The sequence below is a fragment of the Hesperophylax consimilis genome, chromosome 4, assembly GCF_061612785.1.
Source record: "Hesperophylax consimilis isolate HC1 chromosome 4, BYU_Hcon_1.0, whole genome shotgun sequence".
Taxonomy (NCBI): Eukaryota; Metazoa; Arthropoda; class Insecta; order Trichoptera; family Limnephilidae; genus Hesperophylax; species Hesperophylax consimilis.
This window is the reverse complement of record NC_142839.1, coordinates 32,148,652-32,165,277: the sequence shown is the minus strand read 5'-3', so window position 1 is coordinate 32,165,277 and position 16,626 is coordinate 32,148,652. Positions and strand designations below refer to the sequence as shown.

Here is a 16,626-nt window from a genome sequence, read left to right as displayed (position 1 = left end):
GCAAGAAGTACACTTTTAAGTGCGTACTTAGGAATGGCAGATCAAACAGAAAGTTGGTGTTTACACGCTGCGTACACGCTGCGAAATGGTCTCCTTTATTTGCTCGGCCGCGGACCGTACGTTCAGGACACACAATAATAATCTTGAGTTCACGATGACATGCGACATCCTATTTGCAGTGCAAACACGATCGTTATTTGAACTCTACTCAATGCGGGTCGATATTTTCCTGAATCTGACACTCGAAACCGAAGGCTTCGAACAACGTGACGAGAAACTTAACAGTTTATGCTTTGAACTATTCAAATCTGTTTGTATAGTCATGTGAATATGCGAATATAATAAATTATGTTATGTTAATATGCGGTTATGTGTTCAATAAACTTATAAATATTGACAACAAAATCCAGTTAAGGGAAATACTCTCAGTATCGAACTGGAGAAAGATCACCATTAAGAAAATAAACGTTGGTTTTTTACGCGAATTCCGCACAAGAGTGAGGGAGAGGGACCGATTTGGTCACTGAAAATCGTTAAAACCATTTCAAGCAAGGCTTCGATTCTGAAATGCGGGTTTTAACCAGGGCGATATTGACAGTGGGTATCCATCACTTAAACATTTAGTGACCAGATATGAATAGCCAGGTACTTCTATTTTCCCTCTCATACTCCCCGATGCAGTCTTGAAACATATCCAAGTTGGGGATGCAATAGTCCCACTGTCTCCAAGCAGTAAAAAACATAGCAAAAAAATTTATGATTTAAACAAAAAAAAACAATCATAACACGAATATAATATATAAATATTTATATCATCCTTCTTCTAAATATGTTTTTTTTAATGTAATTGTAATCAACTTTAAAAAATACAGACTAAAATAAAACATGAAAACTATGTCTTTTGTTCGATTTCCTAGATATTTGCTCAAACGTGGATCGATATTTTTTTTATTCTGTCACTCGAAACCGAGAGCTCGAAACTTGGTGCAACGTGACGAGAAACTCAACAGTTTGAACTATTCGGCCGTGTGTTCATACAATAATGTATTCACATTATTATAATGTGAGGTTACAGTGAGTGAGTGAGTGTGTTTGTGTGCAGCTAGCGGTTTTGCAAGTTCTCAGAAGTTCCCCAGACAATGGAGTCCCGGCTCTGCGCGGCCGCCCGAATAATAATATGACATTCATCCGCCATGGCCGACGTGAAAACTGTATTTATTTTGTTCCGAGCATAGACATATGAATATTAGTAGACCTGCCCTAAGTGATTAAAAGCGTATTATCCCCACTCCCCATACCGGTTCCATTGAGCCGGCTGGGCTCGCGTACGGCCTCAAGTGATATTTGAAAACGTGACGTCATCATTCTTGTGCGAACTATGGTCCAGGCATCATCGGTTCATTTTACGAAATAACACGGCAAAATGTTTACTTGTACTATGAAAACTGGTAAAAATAGATGCGAAAAAAGAGAATAAACCCAATTGTTGTATTACATTCCATATATAAGCATTATTTTATTTTATTTTAAGCATATTCACATCGTATAATATGAATCAGTTGTTACTATCACATCGAGAAACGTCTGGACGCAAAACACAAAGCTGGTTGGTTGCTGGGAAGTAAATTATGAACATTTATAAAAGTGTCTTAACTAAATACTCTGAACTAACTATGACTCTGAATATAGAAGCTGCCTTACTTTGCCGAATTTGGACTTCGCAAATTTGTTCATAACGTGGCGAGTAATTTGCGCTCCCATGTAAAAATGTCTATTCATTCAAAGCAGATTTTACTTTTAAGAAGTAAATGGTGATATTATAATGCGAGATGCCTATTTACTGTCAGATTGATTTATTGACGAATCACAGTCATCTTCACTCCCTTCGTTCTTCAACAGTTGATTTTACCCCTCGCCTTTATCTTCTCGTCTATTAATTCCTATGTCTGTGGTTCCGAGTTATTTTGGTGGGTTTTAAAACTGTACAAAATTGCATCTTTCGGTGTGATGATGATACTTTGGAAATACGCCATTGCGCAGATGTGAGACGCAAGCATGCAAGATTTGTACATAACTCTCAGTATCGCCCTGACGAAAAACCAATATCCATAATCGAAACGTTGCTTGAAATGGCTTTAATCGAGTTTAGAGACTAGATTTGAATAGCCGAGTACTTCCCAACTCTACTCTTCCCTTTCCCATTCCACGCGGAGAAAAAATAGTATGGCTGATTTATTTAAATCCTGTTAAAAACGTGATTGTAATCCATTTCCTAATAAAATATTAGTCTATTCAGAATATATCGGAACACGTGTTCATGCAGGTGTCATTTTGCTGACGAAATGTTACAATATTAGAATTTTTATAAACACGTGTTCCGACATCCTAATAAGCTAATAACATATTCGTGTTTTACCGACAGTTTGTTAGGACACACCTGTCAATTCATTCGTTTAAGGCCTGCAGTCCCATTTTTAACAGGAATACAAATAATATGACCAGATTTTTAATAAATTAGCAATATTTTATATCAGCAAGTTTTCTCCGTTCATTCAGTCTCACAAGATACCCCAATTGAGGAGACCATAGTCACAGTTGGGACTCTTGTGCGATATTCGCGTAGCAAAAAAAGGCTCTAGCCGTATTTATAGACAAGAACTAAATAGGCAGGTACTTCCCAACCATCTCCTTCCCCTTCAGTTTCACAACATACCTCAAGTATTTGGGATGCCATAGTCCCACTGGTGGGAGCAGTTCGGACCATTGTGTGTTGCTCACATAAAGTAAGAAACATGTATTTTTTAACACAACAAAACTTCGAAAATATAAGCAATTCTGACAAAACATAAGATATATTATCTTCTCTGATCAAGAAAGACCCTTATCAAGAATATGACGAGGGTTGTTGCCAATTTGATTTGCGGCGAAATAAAAATGAACAAATATTATTACATTCATATATATCTAAATAAGACAAAGACCTGTCATACTTATAGTAAGTATCTCCTTGTCTCTAAATAGCTATTTTCATACATGATACAATGGCAGAATGGGATACTTCCTAGAGGAAAGGCTCGGCGCCATTGATGTAATACATCGCCACAATGAATATTAAAACAATCAATACGTGCTTACTTTTGTAGAAACTAAGGGAACCGATCATGCAATTATTTAGTACATAATATATCAATACATTTACTGGTGCGCAAATTGAATTAAAAACTGCTTGCTTATTTACAGTAAACACATAATTTTTGGATGATAAAATCTTCAACCATCTTAAACACCGCTTTTCCCTCCAATTCTTCTGTCAAATGTACTTATCTTGTTTTGCTAATAATATTGCACTTCAGAAATAGAACACATTTTAAAAAACTACGGAAAATCAACTAGGAATAGGTAGGTACCTAATCGCATTTCCCTCTTTACTGCGAACTTATTAAATTCTGTCGATCTGTGCAGCATGCCAGGCAATATCAATTCTTGGTTTATTTATTTTCGCAAAAAGTCGGCAGTCGAAAGCGCGGGAGTAAGCAAATAAATTTCGACATTTCTCTTGGATAAAAAATATGCCCAGAGTGCAGAAGCGTAGTATCCAGGTTGTATGGTCGGGACGCCATACTCCTCGTGGGTATCGGTACGCACACATTTACATGAATATGATACGAGTACGGGGAATCGGGTTTGGCGGTGCTCGCAGCCAACCTATACAATTTACAATAATATTACTCGGGATAAGTTTGTATGAGATGCCGCCTTTCTTCTTACCTCTTGCTTCTAGAGAAACACAAATACGCGGAGTGCAGAAAATAAAGGACCGAAGAAAGACGAGAGGACATTGGACCGTGTCCAATTTTTTCTCGAAACTCGGGGTCGAAATACATGACGAATCTTTATGAGTCAAACGAGATAAAAATGAAATAAATAGGTATGTAATAAATATTCCTGGGTTACGAATAATTTGACAAAAAATAAAAAAATCTTCTACCACAACGGTAAGCGGACATGTTGCTTGTGTCGTGATGTAGGACTTCATCAGCCGAGGAATTGAACTCACGACGCCTGGGCGGGACCCATACGCGATGTCAACACAGCCACTGACAGGTCTGTTTTCTGATGTTATCTTAATCAAATTATGCCTACGAATGAATAAATATTAGGGACGGGTCGTTTTACAGAATTTGAAAAATTCATAAAATTTAAATGTTAATTTTCAATTAATATTTAAGATCTGTTATTATATCATTATTGGCCAGTTGCTTCACAGAACTGAAATAATAATAGAACTTGACAATTAACTTAAATTTGATGAATTGTTAAAATCCTGCGAAACAACCCGTCCTAAATGTTTTTGTGACATGTCTTTTTGTAGATATTGTGTAATTTTAAGGGTAAATTCGTAATTAATTTTTAAAAATTCAATACTACACCTTTACATCAATTTCGACATGTATTATTTAATGTTATCGTGAATAAAATTTAACATCATATCGACAATAAGTACAATAAAACTTTTTTGTTTTCACAAATAATAAGATAATATCCAAAACGTTGCTTTAAATGACTTAAGGCGTATTTAGTTACCATATCAGGTAATTCCAAACCTTTCCCTCCCATCTCCTTCTCTCCCCACTTCTTTCAGTCTCACATTATCAACAATATTAAGTATGCCATAGACCCACTAGCTTTGAGCAGTTGGGACGCATGTGCGGTAATTAGAGGTGGTTGATATCCTGGCGGGTAGGACGCTGGACTAGTAGTACTGACGGAAATAACTAGGAACTCACAGCAGGTACCGACCTATTCAGAATAAGCTATTCTTAGTTAAAATGTCTTCCACAAATAAATCTTAAAGATTTTACAGACATTAAATTTTATGGGAGAACCACTGAAAGAGAGTCCCAAGAATCCCCAGTGATTGAATGAAAAACATTTATGCCACCAATTCGCATAAGACCTTTCGACTCCTAGGCCCCAAACAGGTCAATGAAATTGATTATCTTTTCAAGAAAGAATTTTCTGTATATATTTATTGGACAACCGACACCACAGGTCACATTCCCAAAGATGACATAGGCCCAGAGGGATTTTTTTTCCTCAGGGCCTTCTGTGTGGAGCTAATAAGGTAAAAAAAATAAAACTGAATTTGGTTAATGCCACCATGCATAAGATTGTTTTCGTTTCTTAACCTTTCAAATTAATTGTTTGCAATTCATTTTATAACCTCACTAGTTACTGGGACTAAACCTGTATTAACATGAAACAAAATCATCAATCCATACAACTTAACAATACAGATTCACAACCTATGTCTACGTGTAAAGATCTAGGTGTTTACTTAACTCTTAAACCCTACCACTCTGGGAATGTAATTATTCCTACCACGGGGTACTGAAGTACCCCGTGCAAAAAAAATGAATAAAATAAAAGTCTTTGATATTTTTTTGAAAATTAATTTTATTATGGCAAAGTAATAAGAAAAGACAATCATTTTTTTTAATAAAAACTAATAAACATTTTTGCCGTCACAAGAAGGACAGATTTTGTATTGATGGTCAGCACAAATATGGCGTCGACAAGTGTTACAGACAGATCGAGATTTTCTGTCCTTTGTGCGCGGACAAAAGTAGCAGCGACCAGGTTTGGGATTATCAGGGACCAGCCTATGATCTTCAATATGAATATTCAAGACTGCACGTATAGTTTCTCTGGTATCCCGGGGTAAACTTGGCTATTGTAATTTTGCTCTGATATGAGGATTTATGAGTGCCATTGAAAAACTCACGCCACTTGGTTAATTTCTATCTATTAATGTTAGTTGACAGCTTCAATAAGACCCAAAAGTTGACACCAAAGGTATTTAGCAACCCGTAGAAGAGACACACGGGCCACCTTTTGATCTTCTTGGACGTCGAGTACTTCTTACAAAGTTGGTCGAACACATCCTCCCCGCATTTGGTTTTATTATAGAAATGTATTATTTCTGGAAGGTACACTTCACTATCCTTGTCAGGACTGTCATGCATGGTGGACAACATTATTACAACTTTCTTTTTAGCTGACTTCAGAGGACAATACGACAAAAGTGTGAGAGGTCCGTCGTAGGCAAACATTGATGTGCATCTCTCTCGATTTTTAGTGTCCAAGAAAACCTGAGGAATTTCTCGTTTATTCTTCTTTAAAGTTCCAACTAATGCTTTACCTTTTTCCAGTAACTTCTTGGCTGTGGGTATAGACGTGAACCAACTGTCACATGTTGTCATTGTCAGGTTTCTGTTAAGATATACGTTACTGTTACGATACCAGGTGGGTGCAACAAAATATTGCGGCGAGGCATTCTTGAGCGAGAAGGCTTAACACTAGTCCACTTATGTCGATTATTGTGACCTTTTCCGTACAGAACTAATGAAGAATCTAGCGCACCAGTCCCGTCATTGTCAGGCATTAAATACTCTTTATCTCCTTCCACACTATCTTGATTACCGTCTTCGTGAGATGCAACTTCGAAATGGTCCCAGAAATCCTCGATAACACCGTCTAGCTCATCTTCTGAATCTTCTCCTAGGTTTAGCTCTTCGTCGTCAGAAACCAACAAAGCAGCTGCAATTTCACCCCCCCCCCCCAAGACTTCGAGTCTGGGATGCCATATATGAAAACAATACAACACCTCATTACACTGCATACACTCTCATTACATTCATAACACATTATTAGTCCATGAATGTCTCGTTATTGGGCGCAGGCCCTGCCTATCAACACTGTACTCTAACCATTATCACAAAGTAAAGTTAATCATAAATAATGTGTAAACTTACCAGAGAGATGTCGAAAAACAACTTCAGTAATTCAAGTATAAATGGAAGGAAGAACTAACACTATTCCTACCACGGGGTACTGGGGTACCCCGGAACACCTGTGGACGCGAATGCACTTGCCGGGCGGTCACGGCTTACTGACGTACTTACGCGCCAATTATCGAGAGTAGATTAGCTAGAGCGATTTTTGCAACAGTGTAATATTGTTAAAATTGTTGATATTTTAAACACCAGTGGGGTACTCCAGTACCCCAGGTAGGGTTTAAGAGTTAAATAGCAAATCAATTTTTGACAAGCACGTCGAACACATTATATCAAAATCCTACAGGATGCTAGGTTTCTTATTAAGAGTATGCAAAGTTTTCAAAAGTGCTAAGACTATAGAAATGTTGTTTTGTTCATTGGTCAGAAGTCCACTGGAGTATGCTTCCATAATATGGAATCCTCAATATAAGGTATACATAGATTTAGTAGAAAGTATACAGAATAAATTTTCGAAACATTTACTCAAGAAATGCAACAAAACTACGAGTACAAATAATATGTTAACTTTACAAAAAATACGCAAATTGTCAGATCTGTTGTTGTTTTTTTTTTTTTTATAGTGTATACCTCACAAGAGTCCCAACTGCTCCCGTCTGGAAGCAGTGAGACTATGGCATCCCCAATTGGGGGATGTTGTGAGGCTGAAGGTAAGTGGGGAAGGGAAAGAGGAAGGTGGGGAAGTACCTGGCTATTCAGATCTAGTCACTAAACACGGCTAAAGCCATTTGGAGCAACGTTTCAATTCTGAATGGTGGTCTTACACCAGGGCGATACTGGTAGTATCTTCCACTCTTCCACTGTTTGTAGATATCTACTAAATAATAAAATAGATATTCCTGAATTGCTATCCGTCATTGGTTTAGGCGAAGTTTAATGCCAACTCACTATTTTGATTAATCTTTATAACGAATTGGTGTACATTATGAATACCAAAAAATATGCTTTAGATAAATTGAAGGTTTTCCTATCGCTTCGCTTGAGTAGAATACAAATAAAAAAATAAATTACTCAATAAAAAATATAAATGATTAAAAAATAAAAAATATTTATTCAATAGAAATGTAAGAACGCATAAAGGAAACAACTTAAAAAATACAGTGTTGCAGCTAAGATTATCTGTGACAGTTACACTTGATTAACTTTTTTGCTGTTTTATAAAGTTATTTACAAAATAAATAAAAAAAACATTTTTTTTCTTGAAATCGAAAGTTACTAGACTCCGTTTGTCAAGCTATTTTAATGCCTGTTACCTACCATATAAGGTTTACCGAGAATATACACATTTTTGGCTAGTAGCTTCCTCTTAAATGTTCTAACGAGGCGTACCAGGCACACTACACTTTTTCATATTGAAGCCAACAATACCAATACAGCAAACAACTCGGTAATTACTCACAACTTACACTCACTACGAAAAATTACTACATTTAGATATCTTTCATGATTCCTTTCTAACATACAAAACTACCTTATTAAATTTCTTAGCGTGACATATTTAAAAATACTTTCACTTCATTTTTCAAAACTTCTATGTATTAACAATCAATTACAATTCGTGAGCATATTATAATTCTTGATTTAAATTTATTTTTTTCCCTCCACACACTTCCTTCCTTTTATAACAATCTCAGGCGAAATTAAGTAATGATATTTTATTGACATACGTAATAGATACTACAACTATCTAATAACGAAAAATATCCTTAACTGTGTCTTACTGTACTGTGTATGCTTAATAAATAAATAAATAAACATCCGCAAGTTATTTAGGGAATATAAATTAAAACAAGAAAATGTATTCAGGATATCTGCATATTGGGTTTTATCGCCATTAATTTATTTTATTTTAAGAATCACTTTAAAATATTTACACAAAAACTATCAAACAATATAAAGCGTGTACAATCACCATGTAAATAAATATATCCAAATAAACGCGTTTACAGAGCATAGTGTATTTAGCTACAAACAACAGTAACAACACTGTGTACTTACGTAAAGGTGCGATCCCACCTCATCTATATCGCATGATCTATTGCAGCCCCAGCATTCCGCATTACTACCGAGTTATAACATATTTCTATTGAACACTTCATGTTTTTAAGTTAAAAAATTATGTTGTTTTTGCAGATAATATAATAATTTGTAGAGCAAACAGTAATTATATGAAATTCCCTCGATAGAAAAATATTAAAAAAACACATCCGGTTCTGTTATTCGACAAATTATGGGTATGAAAAAGTTCACAGTGTTTCTTTGCTACATTTGTCGAGAGATTTTTGTTCTATTTTAAAAACGAGTCATGTTTTATAAAAATATTTTCACAATATTAGATAAATTACTATATATATTTTTTAATAATTAGTTATTATTTCATACCTTCTTCTTCTTTTTTTCAATGTTTACTACGGAGCCTACATAGAATCTGTGAAACAGATCAGTGAGAACAGACTTTCTATGCCATAGAACGCGCTACAGAAATAGAAACCTAGCATTGAATTAACTATCATTTTTTTCTATATAGAATCAACCACAGAATAGAGCAAGTTTTAACGAAATAGAATAGAGCAAGTGTGTATGCGTAACAATTTCTTTAGGTTTTCAAAAGGATCGTCCTATGAAATAGATCACAGAATAAATAGATCAGATTTACACCATACTTACTTCGATAGAATTTGTAAAATGTACGTCATTCAGGAAATCTGCCAGCATATGGATAAAAAAAATCTGTCGTGGAGAGCTGATAAAAAATATTTTGGTTCATTAATAAGTTGTGTTGAGTTTTCCGAGTGTGCTTTTGCGATTGTTACGTTTAAACTTCACCGTCCGAGCGATACAATGACATGAAATTCCTCAGGCGACCGTAGCGTCTGCCGATGAAGACATTAACATCTCCGCTAAATGCCACGATCTTAGCACAACTTTACCTCAAACTATTTTTTTCTGTATTAATTTACTCGGGTTACATTTTATACTAAGATATTATTTCACAAAGCTATCGTAACCTGAGAACGAAGATCGCATCTTTATATTTATGGCGAAAGGCTCAGCTAATGGCATTTAAGATAATATAAACAATAATCATTACTATTACGTATTGGATGAAGTCAATTTTACCTCACCTTCAAGTCATAAGGTCAATTTTTTTACGGTTTATCAACAAACGAATTATAAGGAAACTAGCTGACGTGTACCCGGCGTTTCTGGAGGTTATCCTTAGGAGATAGACATATATAGAAACACCCATTCATAGCTTTAATTTTTAAGAAATGTAGCATTAATTATTGAAAAAATAGCTTTTATGGCTTTAATTTTGAATTTTCATAGCGTTTATAGCTAAATAGGATAACGTCAAGGAATAGGAGTCGGCAAGAGGGGAAAAACCACAGACATAGGAATTAATAGACGAGAAGATAATGGCGAGGGGTAAAATCAACTGTTGAAGAACGAAGGGCGTAAGGCTGACTGTGATTCGTCAATAAATCAATCTGACAGTAAATAGGCATCTCGCATTATAATATCACCATTTACTTCTTAAAAGTAAAATCTGCTTTGGAATGAATAGACATTTTTACATGGGAGCGCAAATTACTCGCCACGTTATGAACAAATTTGCGAAGTCCAAATTCGGCAAAAAAATTCGGTTGTATTTTCAGAGTCGAATATTTCGTTTAAGTATTTAGTTAAGACACTTTTATAAATGTTCATAATTTACTTCCCAGCAACCAACCAGCTTTGTGTTTCGCGTCCAGACGTTTCTCGATATGATAGTATAATATGTTTCTAAAACTGGTCTATATTATACGGTGTGAATATGCTTAAAATAAAGTAAAATAATGCTTTTATATGGAATGTAATACGACAATTGGGTTTATTCTCTTTTTCACATCTATTTTTACAAGTTTTCATAGTACAAGTCAACATTTTGCCGTGTTATTTCGTAAAATGAACCGATGATGCCTCGACCATAGTTCGCACAAGAATGATGACGTCACGTTTTCAAATTTCACTTGAGGCCATACGCCAGCCCAGCCGGTTCCAATGGAACCGGTATGGGGAGTGGGGATAATACGCTTTTAATCACTTAGGGCAGGTCTACTAATATTCATATGTCTATGGGAAAAACAATTAAATTTACAAAATCACTTGAAACATGTTTATTGTATTATTGATTGAAACTCTACATGGTACATGTTTCTACAGTAGTGTGTCATGTTCGTTCTACGATCTGTCAATACAAGATTATAACGACTAAAAAATCTTCTTTATTATCGCTAAAAACACCATTTTATCGCTTTAATTCGCGAAAATATCGTTAGTGCTATGAATAGGTGTTTCTAGACATATACCATGGCAGAGTTTTCTGTAGGCCTTTTTAAGATATAAAATTCCGAAGTACATCATCACGATGTATCTCATAAGGATTAGCCAAGCGTTAGCAATGTAATCGCAAATGTATTTTATATATAAACTTTCCGAAAGAATTTTTTTATATGATAGTGGAAACCCTATCAAAGTACGTTGCGGAGTTTAGAAGAACTAAGCGCACCAACAGACAGACGCGAATAGCGACTTTATTTTATACTATTTAGAGATGTGCAGGTATGGTCTTTCGTGAGAGCTATGTAGTAACTAACCTCTGTTTGTCTGTCTGTTATATTATATGTTTCATTTATAAGCAAGATGGAGAAATTACACCGGATGTATTATATATTTCTTTATGTAAGTACTGCGTTCCTTAAACCTTTATGTAACTTGAATTCAAAGAAAATCGGTTTTAATACTAAAAACTATTACAATGCCATTTTATTTATAAACTTTAGATTGACCATTCGTAAAAATCACAAAATAATATAGCAATAAAGTTATAAACTAAGCACAAGCAGTTATTTAAAATTACAAACTTAACTTTACAAATTACACTTAAACTTTTTTTTAAATTTTAACACATTTTCATCTTCTTTTATATTGGTCGATATTTCTTGGAAGATCTTCAACGCTAGTATAAACAAAACCTCCTAGATCACAAGGCCGGGACACTCATTCAAAGCAGCCTCCTAACTCGCATGGGAATGTATAAAAAAAATAGTTTTGAATTTTATTAAAACATTTTTATGTTTTAGTTAAAAACAATACATTCTTCGGATGTACCCATACAAGTGATTTGATTCAGTGTCCCGGCCTTGTGATCTGGGAGGTTTGGTATAGGTGGGTGATGAGTTCTGTGATTTTTACTTCGAAAGGGAAGTTTTATTTCATATTTTCTTCTCATAGAAATTTTATGTGTGTGTTGATATATTAAGTTTTCGCATAAATTCTTATTTCACGAATTTGTTGGCCGTTAAATATTTTAAAAAGAAAAACCATTATATTAAAGTACACAACATTTACGCACACAAAGCGGGATTAGGTAGGTAAGTATTCGATGTCTGAAATAGAAAGATAAGATTAAAATTTTATGTAGCTCTACTCAGATTTTTTTAAATAATTTAAAAAAAATCCATTTTACGTATCTGTGAATTTACGTAAGTCGCGTGATACGCAACTCGGGGTGTTGCTGTACTTAGAATAATTTAAGTAAAAATGTGCTGAAAAAGCAACAAAAACCCTCGTATTGGGAGTTTTGGTGTTATAAATCTATATGAGGCCTATTCTATCTGGGATTTGTGGAAAAACGCAACTATTTTCGGCTCGTAATAACATTTCCATCTGGAGCTACGGAGCTTCTAAATATTTGTTTGTCATTTATGAGACGTCAAAATATAAGAAAAATAAAGCAATCAAAGTAGTATTGAAACATGACGAAATCGGGGAGTAAAATAATTAGTATCTCTAGGAACACTTTTCAAGTATTGGTCACGGAAAGGAATGTTTACTATTGCAGTTTTCCGGTCGGGTTTAAATTTGTGTTGTTGTATTTTGCTTTATAATCTACAAGAGATTGAAAGAGAAAAAGCGCGGTTGGCGACCTAAATTGTTTGGAAAAAGCTGTTGTACGTAGGTAGGCACTATAAACCTCACGATCATTCATTATTAGCATTCTTATCGGTACGATAAATTACTTTCAATGGTAGGAATAAAAACCATAATACCGTATTTTCTTTACATTTTATAATATCTTATATTATTTATAATCTTAGGATGCTTTGTTTCACGGCGAGTGGAGAAGACAATCGTCTTGAGTTAAAATATTGTCTTTGAATGCTTTTTGAAGATAATAGAAAAACAAGACAATCGTCTTGAGTTAAAATATTGTCTGTGAATGCTTTTTGAAGATAATAGAAAAACAATAACAAGATAGATAAACTTTAAAATGCACAATATGAACAGAAACATCAGGGTATTCGTAATCTGGAAATGTTTCACTTTTATTTTTTAAATCATGATCCTTTGATAAACACGTAAGGTGAAATAGATTAGAAGATGGAAAAAATTACAATAGATAATAACTCACCGTCAACTTTTCCCATAGCCAGAATGGAGATGGTCTTGATGGCGGGAACAGCCCAGGCCGCCAAGTGGAAGTATTGCGAGTTGGCCTCAATGGCCTCGTGCCCCCACTTGAGCCCGGCGGCCAGGAACCACGTCAGCGTCAGCACCACCCACCAGATGCTGGACGCCATGCTGAAGAAGTACAGCACCATAAACAGGATTGTGCACATCTCGTGCTTCGTGCCCTGCGTGATGGTGGACACCATCTGCAGCCCGCCCATCGGCATGGGCGCGGGGAAGGGCTCTCGGCAGCTCACTGAGTCTCCGGCCGCCCAGCCCGCCGCGTAGGCCAAAGCCACCATCAGGTAGCACACGGACAGGAAGATGATGGGCCGTTCGGGGTACCTGAACCGCTCGGGGTCGATCAGGAATGTCAGCACCGTGAAGAGGCAGCTCACCGCGCACACAGCGCCCCACGAACCCACCCACACGCGAGAGATCCACCGTTGCTGGTCACTAAAGAACATGGCATCACACGGAGCTCCGCAGTCAGCCTCTATGTCGTCCCCGATCTTCAGGGCGTAGTCTAGACCCTTTGGGACCCGCAGTTGCATGGGACACACGAACCCGAAGTTGCTTGTCCCCGGAGGAGGGCCCCCCTGCCCGCGGTACTCCACCAGAGGCCTGCGAGGAGAGCTACCCCTGTCAACCCCTCTCTCGGCGTTCCGCTCGTTCTCTGTGGTGTTTTTGCCCACGCAGATGGTGTCAGAGGCCTCAGGGTACTTGGAGCACTCCAGGTTCTCAGGCCAGGAGAATCCAAACTTCATCATGAGAGTTTCGCAGTTTGTGCGAGCGGATATGCAGAGGTGCCGGCAGGGCGGTATGAGCTGGTCCAGAATTGTGCAAACTGGAGCGTAAAGTGAGCACATGAAGAATTGAAAATCTGGAGAGCAGCCCACCTTCATGAGGGTTGCGAACTGATGCAGCTCGTTGCCCGCTTCTCCCTGCTTGGCGTGGTTTAGGAGGTTGGGCATCATGGTTTGATTGTATTGCAAATTTTGGCACAGTGGTATCGTGATAGGCTCGCAGCGCCCGTGGTGGGGCAGACCGGCGTCTCCGCTGACCACCATCTCCTTGGATCCCCCGCGCCCGGCAGACCCACCCCCAACTAGTAAACTTAAACTAATAAGTAACCACCACATCCCTGACGACGTCATGATCCCGGCTAACAAAAACACCACCTGTTAGATGAAATATATCACAGTTCACAATGCGATGTTTTCATATCGCCACCTGCATTCAAACATTTAAATTAAGTAATTAAAAACACTACGGAGCATCATTCCATATAAACTTATCAAAAACCACACAAAATAAAAAGTTTTCATTCAACTTATCCGAACACAACAAAGCGGCGAACTAACAACAAACAAAAGTTTGACACATACGTCCCAGACAAGCGCACAGCGAGCGCACGCGAGCGATACAAACCAATTTATTCATAAATGAAACTACAGCAGCGACATCACGCGATCAACTTTGGAACCAAACTGTATGGCTATAATGTGCACTCTTTTTAAGCTTCGAGTAGGTACCGTGAGCAAAAAGATTTAGCGAGAGCTTAAATTTTCGATTTAGACTGTTTTCTTCTACAACAAATTAATTTTCTTTGTGATTGAAAAAAATATTATGAAACTGTATTCTACGATCCTTGGATCCTCAGATCCGAACTTTTAAGTGTTATCATCCAAGGCAGTTTGTTCTTGTTCTTGAAGCTAATGGAGAGACAAAATTTATAAAGAAGAAAGGCAAAGCAAATTCGAACACATTCCCATTGGAGCGGAAAACACAAGAACAGCATCAGCTTCTGTAGCATCACAGGCAGTTCCGACAAGATACAGTAAGCAGTGGGATGGTAAAGTGGTTCTTCGAACCCCGGGGACTAAGTAATTCACTCCAGCCGACAGGACCACCAGAGAACTGGGAATCAGGGTTGAAGGGAACCTTCCCTTTCACTACCAACGCTACGTCAGGGGTGTATTAAGTGCTTACAAAAATCAGAAAATAAATATGTGGAGAGTGTAACAGTAGCAGCAGTACAATTCCAGCCAGTAAGAAAAATATTTAAAAGATTCCAGTCCAGTATCTATGGACGTGACCTGTGACGTCACCAGTCTCAAAAAGCCTTATTTTTCTTTTCAACCGGCGCTGTATTTTGTGTGGGAGTCGAGACGTTTTTAATTCTTAAGAATACCTACTTTTATCATTGAAGAACACTAGGTAAAATGATAGCCCAATCTTAAATCCGTTCTGTTTCCTCTCACAACTCTTCATTAATTTCTTATCATAATCATTCCTAGCCACACCCCCACCCCTACCACAACACTTAGTAGTACATTGTACCATCCCACTGTTTCGTGATTGTCTACTCAATGTATGTTTGCCCTGAGGAAGAAACGGTGAGTGGTTCATTTATGGAACGGTTGTTCCGAAATCGGCGTTAATAAAATATATTAGTGGTTCTAACAAAGTAATATTGTTTAATTTAAATAAAATGTTAGCAGCTCATCACTAATTTTTCCATTTCCATGGGTTCTAATGTGAATGTGGACCAGGGTTGCCAATGCAATGTTCTAAAATACCTACAAGAGATGATCAAATTCCTTTACCTTTTCCAAAATTCTATTGAAATTAGTCTAGCATTTTATTTTATTTTAGTCATTTTCTCTTTTGTTCACTTTTTAAAAACAGACTTTTTTGTAAATTTGCAGCGAAAGAAAACGAAACGTAGTAAATTCTCAATTATTGTTTGGGGAATTCTCCACGAATTGAAAACCCCGATGGAAATTGTAGACCTTGGATATATTAATCATATAGATTGGTTGGGATGAATCAGAAGATTCAGTTGTACCAACCAAATAGTGTTTTTTTAATGTGATGTGATGTTTTATTAGTTTTTAAATGATGATTTATAAATTAATAAAAATTATATAAAGTTGATTGTCTTCTGAAGGTCACTGTCCAAATCCCCTTTTCCTACCCCCAAAGCAGTATTTTGATGCCACTCGACGAATTTTTGAACATTTGACATACAAAATAAGACAAAAATTACTGCCTACATCAGAATTCGAAAAATTCTGTATAAACCCGCGCAACGCCGGGGAGTCAGCTAGTAATAATACATACTAAAAAATTTTAAAGCCAAAATATTTTTCACTGTTAGTTCAATGAAGTTCCTTATTGCTACAGTTTGAAAATATACTATACACATAATGTACACAACTGTACACATTTTAACAAAAAGATAAATCAAAACAATTATAAAGAAAATAAT

The 16,626-nt window shown here is 36.6% G+C and overlaps 1 protein-coding gene across 1 annotated transcript in view; it reads right to left on the bottom strand.

Annotated features, from left to right (window-relative positions):
- fz (frizzled class receptor) overlaps positions 1 to 14,763 on the bottom strand; it is a 207,366-nt gene extending 192,603 nt beyond the window's left edge. Inside the window, exon 1 of the mRNA XM_089651687.1 lies at positions 13,315 to 14,763. Coding sequence (XP_089507813.1) covers positions 13,315 to 14,509 — 1,195 coding nt within the window. The 5' untranslated portion in view covers positions 14,510 to 14,763. The remainder of the gene's footprint in view (positions 1 to 13,314) is intronic.
- Between the last annotated feature and the right edge of the window lie 1,863 nt (positions 14,764 to 16,626).